The sequence below is a fragment of the Dermacentor silvarum genome, chromosome 2 (assembly GCF_013339745.2).
Source record: "Dermacentor silvarum isolate Dsil-2018 chromosome 2, BIME_Dsil_1.4, whole genome shotgun sequence".
In the NCBI taxonomy this organism is placed as follows: Eukaryota; Metazoa; Arthropoda; class Arachnida; order Ixodida; family Ixodidae; genus Dermacentor; species Dermacentor silvarum.
Window position 1 is genome coordinate 183,235,840 of NC_051155.1, and position 12,171 is coordinate 183,248,010.

Here is a 12,171-nt window from a genome sequence, read left to right on the forward strand (position 1 = left end):
GTATAACCTGTGTGCTCGTATAACCCACATCCCCTATTGGAACACCCAGAAAGAAAAGAGAGAGAGAGAGAGAGAGAAACGTTTATTATTGAAACAGTGTCCCGAGCGAGGCCCGGTATCACCCTGAGGTGGGAAGGTTCCTTAGTCCAGGAACCCTCTGGCTTTGGCTGCCCTCTTGGCCCTGGCGACGAGTTGTCGTTGGTCTTCCAGGTCCCCGAGGGTGAGCTTGGCCTCCCACGTTTCAAACAGGTGGTCTTCGTTTGCTTGTGGTGCTCTGTTAGCGTCCATTTCCGGCTGCATTTCGCTGTCTTCATGCCACGGGCATTCCAAGAGCAAGTGTGCCAGGGTGTCGGGGACGTTGCATAGTGGGCAGAGGTAGCTGTGGGATGTCGGGTAGAGGCGGTGCATTATAGTGCCGTGTGTGTAGGTATTACTTTGTAGGCGTCTGAGGACCACGCTTTCTTCTTTGCCGAGGTTTGGGTGCGGTGGAGGGTACACGCGGCGCTCGAGCCTGTAGTGTTGCAATATCGCCGAATAGTTGTTGGGTACGGCTTCCACCTCTTCTGCCGCGGGTCGGAGGGCGTGTGGGGCGAGGGGAGCCCGGCTGACGTGCTCGCGGGCAGCGGTGTGGGCCGCTTCGTTCCCCTCTAGCCCCTCGTGTCCGGGTACCCACGTTACGCAGGTGTACGGGAGCGGAGTGCTACGTCGTTGCAGTACCTTGAGTGCATCAGCCGAGATGCGGCCCCTCGAGAAATTTCTACAGGCGGCCTGAGAGTCGGTGAAAATGACTGCTGCGTCTGTGCATGTGGTGGTGGCGAGAGCGATTGCCGCTTCTTCCGCCGTTTCCGGGTTGCGTGCCTTGACGGTTGCCGATGCTAACTCGCGGCCTCGGGAGTCTACGACGCTGAGAGCGTATGCGTTTCGATGCGGATACTTGGCCGCGTCGGTGTAGCGGGCGTCTGGGTCTTGCTTGAATCTTCGTTTGATGGCGTTGGCTCTAGCTTGCCTTCTACTCTTGTGGTATATGGGATGCATGTTGCGCGGGATGGGTGCAATGCAGAGGGACTCTCGAACGTCCGATGGAATTCGTTCTTTCTTGTCCGTGTCTGCGACGTACGTCTCACTGTAGTTCAGGTGTCGGAGTACTGATCTCCCGGTGGGTGTAAGCTTGAGTCGTTCCAGTTGGCTGTTTTTGTGCGCTTCAGCGAGCTCTTGCCACGTGTTGTGGACGCCCATCTTAAGGAGACGTGTAGTAGAAGCCATGGGGGGGAGTCCCAGGGCGACTTTGATTGCCTTCCTTATCATGATGTTGATCTTTTCGATCTCTGCGTTCTTTAAAGCCAGGTACGGCATACCGTATGTGATGCGGCTGGTGAGCAGTGCTTGTATTATTCTGAGCGTGTCTTGCTCCTTGAGGCCGCTTCTTTGGCTTGAGATCCTCTTGACGAGGTGCGTGAGCTGCGAAAGGGTGCGTTGTAGTCTTGGTAGGCTGGCCGCTCCGGATCCGTCCTTATGAATAAGGAGTCCCAGTATTCGTAGCGTATCGACTTTCGGGATTGGCGTCCCATTGAGGGTGACGCAGGGGTCGGGCTCTTCGTAGCTGGGTGGCCTGCCTCTCGTTCTTGCTTTCAGGACGAGATGCTCAGATTTCTCGGGGGCGCAGCGGAGGCCACAGTTTTGGAGATAGCTTTCGATGGTGTTTACGGCTTCTTGTAGGGCGGTTTCTTGCCTTCCAATGTTCGCAGCTCTGGTCCAGAGCGTGATGTCATCAGCGTACATCGCGTGATGCAGATCTGGTATGGTCTCGAGGAGTTTGGGTAACTTGATCATAGCCACGTTGAAGAGTAGCGGTGAGATGACCGACCCTTGCGGGGTGCCTCTGTTTGGAAGTTGGAAGCTTTCGCTGCGGATGTTACAGAAAACTGTAATTAATTAATTAATTTCTTTCAGCAGAAGAGACTGAAGCCAAGCCCACCACCATATAATATACGGCAACAGCGCCTCAACAGGCTCCAAGAAAGAGACAACCGCTGGTGCTCCAGCAGTGAAGAGTTCCCGGAGCTGAGCACCGCGGCCACCAGCTCGAGCAGTATCAGTGTGGGCAGCTCCCCAAGGCACAGCAGGTCCAAGTCAATACTGCGAAATGCCTCGCGCTCCCGCTCTCGTTCTCGCTCGCGCTCCCACTCGGTCAAGCGCGCGAGCTACGCCGATGTGGCAAGTGGCTCGAGCGCCCCGAGTGGTACGAGCAGCTTGGACTCCTCGTCGACCGAAGCCACAGCCATACGGGTCCTCGAAAACAAACAGCAGAACCAGCAGAGCAAACTGCAGAATCAGCACAGCCAATTGCAAAGCCAGCAAAACCTCATAGACAAACTACTCCGCAGTCAACAGAGACAGCAAGAGCTCACCGACAAACTGCTCCAAAAATGCAAGGAACAGCAAGAACTCACAGACAAGCTGCATCAAAAATGCCAGGAGCTCGAAAACATTAACAGACAGTCGGGAACGACGCTGACCAAGGCGGATGTCGAAGCCATAGTAGATGCAAGGTGCCTGATATTTCAAGAAGCCTTTATGAACAACATTCACGCCACGATTTATTTAAATTTAATTTAATAAATTACAATTACCACAGAAAGAAAAGAAAAAAATAAATTATTTCCAGCACAGGATAACCATCTGATCCATACACTGGCTAACCTGCCCTTCTTTTCCTCTCCTCTTTATCTGCCTTGGTGCATGCACGCCTAGCTTTTGACACTTTGTGGCAGTGCAACAATTTAACACGGAGTGTGCAGGCTCCGGCACATGCACAGATGGTCCCACGTGTGTACACATCATGTTGCATCTGATTGCACACACTGCTAGGCTAAACTGTTCTATCTTGTGCACATGGCTACGATTACATTAGGCATCATTAGTTTGTATTCTATTCATCACATGCATTAAAAAGTATTTAGTTATCAAAAGTTCCCTTTTTGCAATGTATTCATTTTTTCATGCTGTTGTACAAGTACAGTAATTCTCTTTCTTAGTGTATTGAGCTCTCATACTTAACTCTTATTATTAAAGGTGCACCCTGGCTATGTTGACACAGACATGTCAAGCCACAAGGGGCCTTTGACGCCTGACCAAGGTAAGTATTTATCCTACACTATTGCTTGTTCTTAAATTTTTTATTTCCATATTTCTCACAGGCTCCTGTCTGGGGTAGTGCGTGAAGGGTCATGGTACAATTATATTGCTAAGTTATAGAGCATATGAAAAACAACAAAAAGAAAGGACATTGTACAAAGGCTAACACAAACACAAAACCGCCTATTAGTTGTTACAACTTGTCATTGTCCAAAAATAAGTTATGTAATACGTAGTTGAAATGTGATATCACGCAATATGTATACTTGCTGCTGGCAATTACAGTTAAACCTGGATATAACGAAATTGACAAATTCCCTAAAAACTTCGGTATAAAGAGGGTTTCGTTATATGCAGGTTCGGCAGGAAAATTCAAAAAAGAAACGCTTACCGTATTTGCTCTGTTCTAACATGCCCTCAATTGTAACGTGCACCCATTTTCCGTGACCAAAAGAAAGGAAAAGAAAAATCCTTTACAGTACCCCACACCTTATGCTTTCATACAGAAATACAATTATCGCTCAAGATTTACTCCGAATACACTAAAGTTGCGATGAACAAAAAAGTCCCAGTTTTGCCCAAAAGGCGAAGCATCGATTGCGACTGCAAATTAGCAGACAGCTATACGAAGTAAGGATAGTAGTTTTATCGGCCGTATAAACTTGTAAACATTCGCTGTTTAACTAAATTGGTAGACTAATGCCTAATCACACGTACTACAGCATATGGTCAAAGCTACGGGAGCTAGGCTCGAAGTGCATAAGAGGCGGCCATATTGAAATGCCGATGGCGATATGGTAGCGGAAATTTAGGGTTGTACTCCTGAGCGGCGGGATCAGGTTTGAATGAAGGGAGGGGGAAAGGTCACGCCCACGGTGGCAAGATCGCTGGGTCGAGGGATGCACGCACGCATGCACACGTGCGCTCGCTCGCGCCTCGCAGTCGCCGCGGAGAAGGTGCTTCCGGTTGCTGCTCGCGCAAAAATGACAAAATTTGGGGCGAAATCTCTAGGTTGTCGGCGGAGAAAATTTGTTATTTCGAGGGGGTCTCCCGCTGCCACTTTGTTACGTAGAGGTCTCAAATACATGTGCTTCTATGGAGTAACGGCGGGGAATAGAAAAACTTCATTATATCCAGGAATTCGTTATATGGAGGTTCGTTATAAGCAGGTTCAACTGTACTACATAGTGTTATAAGTGTTTAATACTGTGTTTCAAACTGCAACGCGATCACCATGTTAGTAATACTGACGGGAAGATTGTTCCAGTAACTGATTCCTTGTTTCTTTCCTAATAAGAAGCCGTAGGTGCAACCGCCAGTCAGATGCTAGTACAGTCACTGACCAATGATTCGGACAGCTTCACGACCTTGCCACTGGCCCCATAGACCTAATGTATATAGGACAACCGAAATTTTGAACACCTCGCAGCGTGTCATGCAGTAATTCGGACTTCAACTGTGCGACTGTGTGCCAATTTGGCCACCGTGCCGATCAGGAATAGCGATATTTTGGTTTTGATGCATCACCGGCATGGTCATTGGCCACGTCGTCGGCACCTCCTCAAAACTAGCAATGCCTAGTCAATATATTAGTCGCTGATGGCACCCACAACGCAGGACAAGCCAAGCAAAGCCACTGAGTCGTAAAGGCTGTGTTTGCGATTTGTGTGATTTGTCATGCGAGTTCTCTTTCGCATCTCTAGCATTTGTTAACTTATGTTAAATAGCGACACAGTCCTGGACGACTTCTTCAAGCAGTTTCAAGTGGAGACAACTCCACCCTCGATGTCTATGACTAAGAAGGTGGGGAGGGAAATGCTGGGCAATGACTGTGGCTATCACAGTGCGGTTGACTTTTGTTATGTTTCCAGGGGATGAACGTTCGGTGCATGCGTTAACTGTACTTTTGTCTATCTCAAGCAAGAGCATGACAATGGTTGAGATGCGGGATGCAATTTTGTAGCGATGCCTTCCATTCGATTCTGTGCCACTCTAATCATCCACCAGTTCACGACTTGCTGATCCAGTATAAATATTTATTTATTTATGTGTTTGTTTGTTTATTTGTTTATGTATTATTATTACTTTTTTTTTTTTTGAACTCGGGGAAGGTAGCAGCACCTCCGGGTCGATGTTAGGTGGCACGATTTTAGGTGGTCGCCGCCGTACATGTGTGGCTGTGACTCTCAAAAAGTTAGAGACGCACTTAAATGCTTTTCTTATTTTATGTTCGTAGTCGAGTGCTTCCTTACTCTTTGAATATACTGTAACAGTCAATATTTGACTCGTATCTCTTGTCGCACATCATTGTAGGTGCTGATGCTCCAACATACTTGGCTCTGCTGCCTCCAAATACCAAATCGCCCAAAGGAGAGTTTGTTTGGAATGACCGCACGGTGACTCCATGGGACAAGTAACAGCAGAAGTCACCAATGTTGGGACCAGTGGCCTTGCACTTTCACATTAAGGAACTCACTAGCCTGTTTTGTATTTGCAGGCCCGACATTGAGCCTCTGAACAAAAAAAATATATATATCTACCTGCTCATACATGTATTATCGTAATATGCAGCATCTTATGATGCTATAAGTTGGTGTAGTATGAAAATAAATAATACTTTGCTCTCTGCAGGGCAGTTTTTGTTGCCTTACTTTTGGAGCGCAGCCTTGTGGAACCTCGAGTTCGGAGAAACATTGCTGATGATCTTTGTTTTCTGGCGAGCTTTTCTTTGCACTCCTTACAATTTTCTAACTAAATTATTTGTGGCTGGCAGTAGCGCACCCAGTTTGCCAATACCATCTAAACAGCACTAATTTCAATTTGTTCACGGGAAATTGTCAAAAAATCCGCTTTTTGTGAGTGCGCACACGATTGCGCATGTTACATCTTAGTTGCAGTACTCAAATGTGCAAGGAAAGAAAAGGGGTTAAACAAAAGGGGGGGTTAAGTCGGCCTCAGGGGGGGGGTTACAACCCCCGAACCCCTCCCCCCCCCCTCGTCGGTGCGCCACTGGTGGCTGGGAAGCAAGCTATGTTTGCATATTCTAGTATAGGTCGAGTAAAGGTATTATAGGCTAATAGCTTTCTTTTAGGTGGTGCACATTGGAGTCTTCTTTTAAAGGGACACTAAAGGCAAATACTAAGTCAAGCTAAAGTGATATATTAGTGCTCGAGTATCTCTAAAGCATCAATATTATCGCGAGCAGAGCCTTAATAATAGAGAAATTTAGGTAAATGCAGGACACGATTAGAGACTTCCCCGGGACATTCAAGTACTCGCCCGATGACGAAGGCACTCCTCATTTAAATTCTGTCACTAATACTGAACCACTCATTATAAAAACATCATTATACTGTATTATAAGAAGAAAGAAAATACTACTTCACCAGTTCTATTACACTTTTACAAAAAATAACTAACTGACATTACACCGTTGACAACGATGCCGGTGGTCAAAAGCTTTCGTGTTCGCTCGACTCTGCGCTGCCCGCACGTTTGCGTTTCAGTTTTTCTGTTATCGTGTAGTGTTGCGCTAGTTTTTCTGGCTCGCGAACCTTGCACTAACTGCAAGTAGCAAAGAATTCCACTTGCATGCGACTGTCGCGGAATGCCTGAACGGTCTACGCCACTTGACCAAAATCAGCTGCAGCGGCGCACCGTACCGCCGTCTGTCGGGCTGCCGTTTCCCTCACCAACAGCAGCAAAGGGCGGTAATGGCGTATGCAACGTCACCACTCCTCGGTTGGTGTGGCGGGCGATTTGAATTGCAATAAAGGTATTTGGACCCTTCAGATCCAATTTTCTCGTAAGCTAAGTGTTTTCTTTGCACGAGACAAGCGTTTCGAGGTTTCTGGAAAGGTATTCAAACAGCGCACGTCGACTTAGTATTTGCCTTTAGTGTCCCTTTGAGGAAGGATAATCTCCTTAAAGTGGACAACGTAACATAGTTTACGTGTGCCTCCCATCTAAATTCATTTGAAATCACTAATCCGAGGTACTTGTGCTGTTTGGCTGTAGTTAGTTGCATGTCATCAATCGTGTAGGAAAAATTTTATATGGTTTGTTTACATGTTATTCTTAGCAAGGCTGATTTTCTTACATTTAAGGTCATCTGCCATTTCGCGCACCATTCTGAAACTGATATTAAGGCATTGTTGAGGACTATATCATTGGAAGGAGTGTTCATTTCTTTATAAATAATGCAATCATCGACGAAAAGCTTTGTTAGTTCTGATGGATGAGGATAGATCGTTAATATAAATTTGAAATAAATGGGAGCCAAGGCGCTGCCCTGCGGTACTCCTGATGTAACTGCATTTACTTCAGATTTTTGCTGATTTATTTTTACAAACTGTGTCTGGTTGGTTAGGTCGTGCTAATCCAGTCTGGGTAATTGGTCCGTTACTTACTGTTACCTGCAGTTTTCTTATTAGTTTTTGATGTGATACCCAGTCAAATGCTTTAGAAAAGTCAAGTGAGATAAGGTCGATCTGCTTTTGTTGGTCGATGGCCAAAGAGATATCGTGTATTAATTCGGTTAATTGTGTGACTGTGAAATTACCTTTGCGAAACCCATGCTGAGATGGTGACAAAATGTGTTTTTTTTTTCAAGGTAAGTAGTGATATGTTTAATAATATGATCGAGTAATTTGCATATTGTGCTTGTTAATGATATTGGGCAATAGTTGGCGACATCAGCTTCACTGCCCAATTTGTGAATTGGTATTACCTGTGCCATCTTCCACTCATAGGGCAAGGAAGATGGTATTAATGTGATATATTAAAGATTATATGCAGATATTTGGTTACCCATTCGGTGTAACGGGTGAGAAACTCATTCGGTATATTATCAGGCCCTGGTTGCTTTTTCACGTTTATTTGTAGCAAAAGGTTAAAGATGCCTGATTCGTTCATGTGAAGAGGTTCTATGTAGTTGGCACTACGAATCTCAACATGTGGTGGGATGTCGTCTGTAGTGAAAATTGAGTTAAAGTAATTATTAAATAAGTTAGCTCTGCCTCTACTTTCTTTGGAGGACATTGCACTGTCTTTCCGATTCTTAGGATTCAAGTAATTCCCAAGTTTTTGTGGTGGATCATTTAAAAAATTAGGTAACGTGAAAGAAAAGTAATGATTACAGCTGAAGTAACCATGGCAAAGCTGCTGGGTTGGTGATTGTGTAAATTGACTAAATGTATTGTATAGGCTCGCGTAAGGGCCGCACCCCCAACTTGGCAGCCCAAAATTTGGAGAAAAAAAAATCTCAACAGAGCAGCAATCGCATTCTGTGCCCCGATGCCACATGCACACATTGGCGAAGTTTCGCTCGCTGCATACTTCCGCGTGCCGCTACTAGATGATGCGAGCTGCGCGTTCATTTCTGATGCAATGGTACATCCAGGGATCTGGGGTGTGCACTAGTCAAGGCTGCGCTGCCATCATTTTGACGAAGAGGTTCGGTCCCTTATGAGGGCTGCACCTCGCCAATATAGTGAAAAAATGAAAAAGTGCGCCTCTTACACCAGTCTATACGGTATTATTAGAATCCTTTAAATAGCACCTTAGAAGACAACCTTTGCCCTTGATGGTTAATAGATATGACGTAAGTTTCTGCACATAGCCTACGAAATGTTTCAGCATGCCACGGGCAGCTGTGGGCGGCAACCCAGTCGAAAAAAACAATCGACTCCAATCGGCTTTTCCAATTGGAATCAACTGGGACCAATACGAACCAATTGGAAAATCCTTCCTTCCAACTGGTTACGATTGGGTCAGAGGAAAAACTAATTGGAGTTGCCAATTGTAATGAACTGGACCCACTTGGAACCGATTTGAAAATCCCTAGTTCCAACTAGTTACGATTGAGTCAAAGTGATACCAATTGAGTCCAATTGGACTTGGTTCCAACCAAGTGGGAAATCATTACCTCCAATATTGGTTACAATTGAGTCAGGGATGCAACCAATTGAGTCCAATTGGACTTGCCAGTTTGAACCAGCTAGGCCCACCTTACATTCCCAACTACTAAGTCTAATTGGACTACCAATAGGAATAAACTAGGTAGAATGTAACCAACTGGGAAATCATACTTTCAGTTTATGAACCCATTCAAGGAAACTGGAATGAGTTATAGCTATATATGCATGCAGTACTAAGGCTATAGCAAACCTGTTTCTGACAGCTGGAAACCTATTTAGGTTTGCTTTGTGGGGTATATATGTGTATTGGTATTGCCCATTGGTGCAATTGGCCATTCCAACCAATTGGTACCCATTGGGTACAATTGGTCACTCCAAGAAAAACCTATTGATTACGTTCCAGCTGGTCTAATTGGTCCAATTATGTATTAATTTACAGTTGGAAATTTTCCCATTGGTACCAATTGGAAAATTCCCAATTGGAGTCAATTGCTTTTTTTGACAGGGACCTAATCTCGGAGGTCATGTGTCACTTCCGGCAAGCGGTAATGGGGGTATGTTTTTCAGTTTCAGTATAAAAAACGTCTACTTTTTCAAGCTTTTCTCGATGCATCCATTCGTATTTCAAACAAAGTCTTGCGCGCAGGCTGCTCTATATTTGCACTTCCTGATTCTATTATTTTTACGAAGTTCAAAATTTCAGATGTCGGCCTTTAAATGATACTGGCAGCTGTTAACTGCACGTGTAAGGGACAAAAGTGGTGAAGATCATCCTGAACGACAAACAATTGCAACTGAAGTCCTACAATAATTGAAGATGAGTGAACTGATGCATTTTGTGATTTGTTATGCAGCTAGTGTCATATTCAAGTTGTTTTTACTGTCTTCCGTTGCCAGTCTCTTAAAGGATCTGTTTCCATTAAAACAGATTGCACAATAAAACACTTGCAAGAGGAATGAACATATTCGAGAAAAGCACCATGTAAGGTAACTTCTGATTTGAAAAATGCTAGTTTTGCAAGGAATATGCATTGTATTTTTAGGGTTATGATCAGATAGTTTTGAGGGCTGACATATTCCTTTAAGGGTTCCTGGGGGAGGTTATTCTGTAAGTGTCCACTAGGAATACCCCCGTTACCAAGAAGACCTCATCATGAGCACTTGTTTTTGTGTGGTTGATGAAGAGTTGACTACACAGTTAACTTTTATTTTGGTATTGACACTTCATTCTGGGGTTTTACGTGCCAAAACCAGTTCTGATTATGAGGCACATATACATATATAGTTATGTTCAAAGTATTCAGTTTGTATTCTAGATGCTTTCTACATTTTTGCAAATTATTCCGTACTATGCACGTACTTCTGTGTCCAATGCTATAAGGCCCAGCTAGGGTCCTGGCCCTAAGGGTAAATAAATAAACCTTCTCATTTTCTATGCCAACACACGCACACGCACGCACACAAATAACTCAACTCTTGGTTAAAAGAATTTACCATTAATTATGAGTTTTAAATGCAGTATTTTATATTTTCTAATCTTTATTGTTTTAACACGGCTCTCATTATTTCACGGAGCAGTCAGCAATTTGTTTCCTTTTCAGATCAGATGAAGAAAACAACAAAATGATGTGGATGAATCTACGTTGTGACATTCTGCTGTGCTGTACGTGTTTCGACACATATAAGACTGTTCTGTTTCATGGCCTTGTATGTGTATCAAATTTTGTTAATTAAAAATTTGGGACATCCTAAGGCAGGCAAACATAAGAATTATTAACTAATGCAAGTTTTTGTCATAGTGCTCTATTCAAAAGTGGTATGGGCAATGTAGGTATGTCAGAAAGCATGCACCGTATCTTCAATAGGCCAAGAAACTTGCAACAGCTACATCAATGATGCCGTCAATTAAACTGTGTGGCCTTGCATATGTTTTGTTTTTAATCTTTTCTATAATGGTGTTGTAACAACATACAACGAATTATTTCTCTTTACCTCTTTCACAAAAATTCTGTTTCGGCTCATTTGCACTAGCCGTTCAATCAGTCATTCAATAAGGCACAATACTGACAGCTGAAGAGGGCACTCAATGCTGGAAAAGTTCACAAAATGCAGTAGCTGCAAATGTCTGCAATATGTTGGTTTCGATTCAAATGACAAAAATCGCATATCACCACCTAAACCATGACCTAAACGGCTGTGGTAATACAGGGGACGTATTCTGAAACGTTCCACTTCGGTGATATTTCGCTTTTTGCCTTCAGATGCGCGCTGATTGGCTGGTTGAGCAAAATTGAATGACGTCAGGCTGAACCAGCCAATCAGCTCATCCAATTTTGCTGAAACAGCCAATCAGCGCACGTACGCCTGAAGGCAAGAAGCGAAATATCGCCGAAGTGGAACGTTTCAGAATTCAGAATTTCACTCAGGCAGCACAAATTGACGCCATCAAGTGGCACCCATAGCAAAAACTGCATTTGTTATATCGGGAATTCGTATAAAGTACGTACTGATATCAACGCAAACGAGTTTGTGATCGGTGCCATGCCGAAAAGGAATATGTACAAGGGCCGTATTATGAAACGTTCGCCTAGGCGAAATTTCTTTTTTCGCTTTCAGGCGTGCGCTGATTGGCTGTTTTAGCAAAATTGGATGAGCTGATTGGGTGCATGGTTAAGCCCGACGTCATTCAATTTTGCTCAACCAGCCAATCAGCGTGCACCCTGAAAGCGAAAAAAAAATTTTTCGCCTAGGCGAATGTTTCAGAATACGGCCCCAAGTTTGAATCTTGTAAGACAATTAAACTATTGACATATATGTGAGCGCCATCCCAATATAATTTATTCAAACCATATATTTAAAGCAAGACACAGAAACGTGTTCAGCCCTGCTCAACATCTTGCAAACACGGCGCGCTGCCCGATCACATCGAGGGTACTGACGTAACCGTCAAACTACGGCACCAAACGAAGTTACACCAGAGCGCCAGTCATGCAAACTCCCTCTGGGAGATCGCGAATCGCGATTGCCCTCCAGCGGTGGAGGCAGCGGAAGCGCACAGGGAAAAAATACACGGAGGTAACGCAGGCACAACCACGCAACCATGGCAACCACTCAGGTA

General features: G+C 44.5%; 1 protein-coding gene across 4 annotated transcripts in view; it reads left to right on the forward strand.

Annotated features, from left to right (window-relative positions):
* LOC119442256 (carbonyl reductase [NADPH] 1-like) overlaps nt 1-5,765 on the forward strand; it is a 45,235-nt gene extending 39,470 nt beyond the window's left edge. For all 4 annotated transcript variants that reach the window (XM_049662005.1, XM_049662003.1, XM_049662004.1 and 1 more), the window contains exons 7-8: nt 3,073-3,136; nt 5,449-5,765. In XM_049662005.1, the coding sequence (XP_049517962.1) occupies nt 3,073-3,136; nt 5,449-5,552 (168 nt within the window). In that variant the 3' untranslated portion in view covers nt 5,553-5,765. The remainder of the gene's footprint in view (nt 1-3,072; nt 3,137-5,448) is intronic.
* Nucleotides 5,766-12,171: the final 6,406 nt, after the last annotated feature.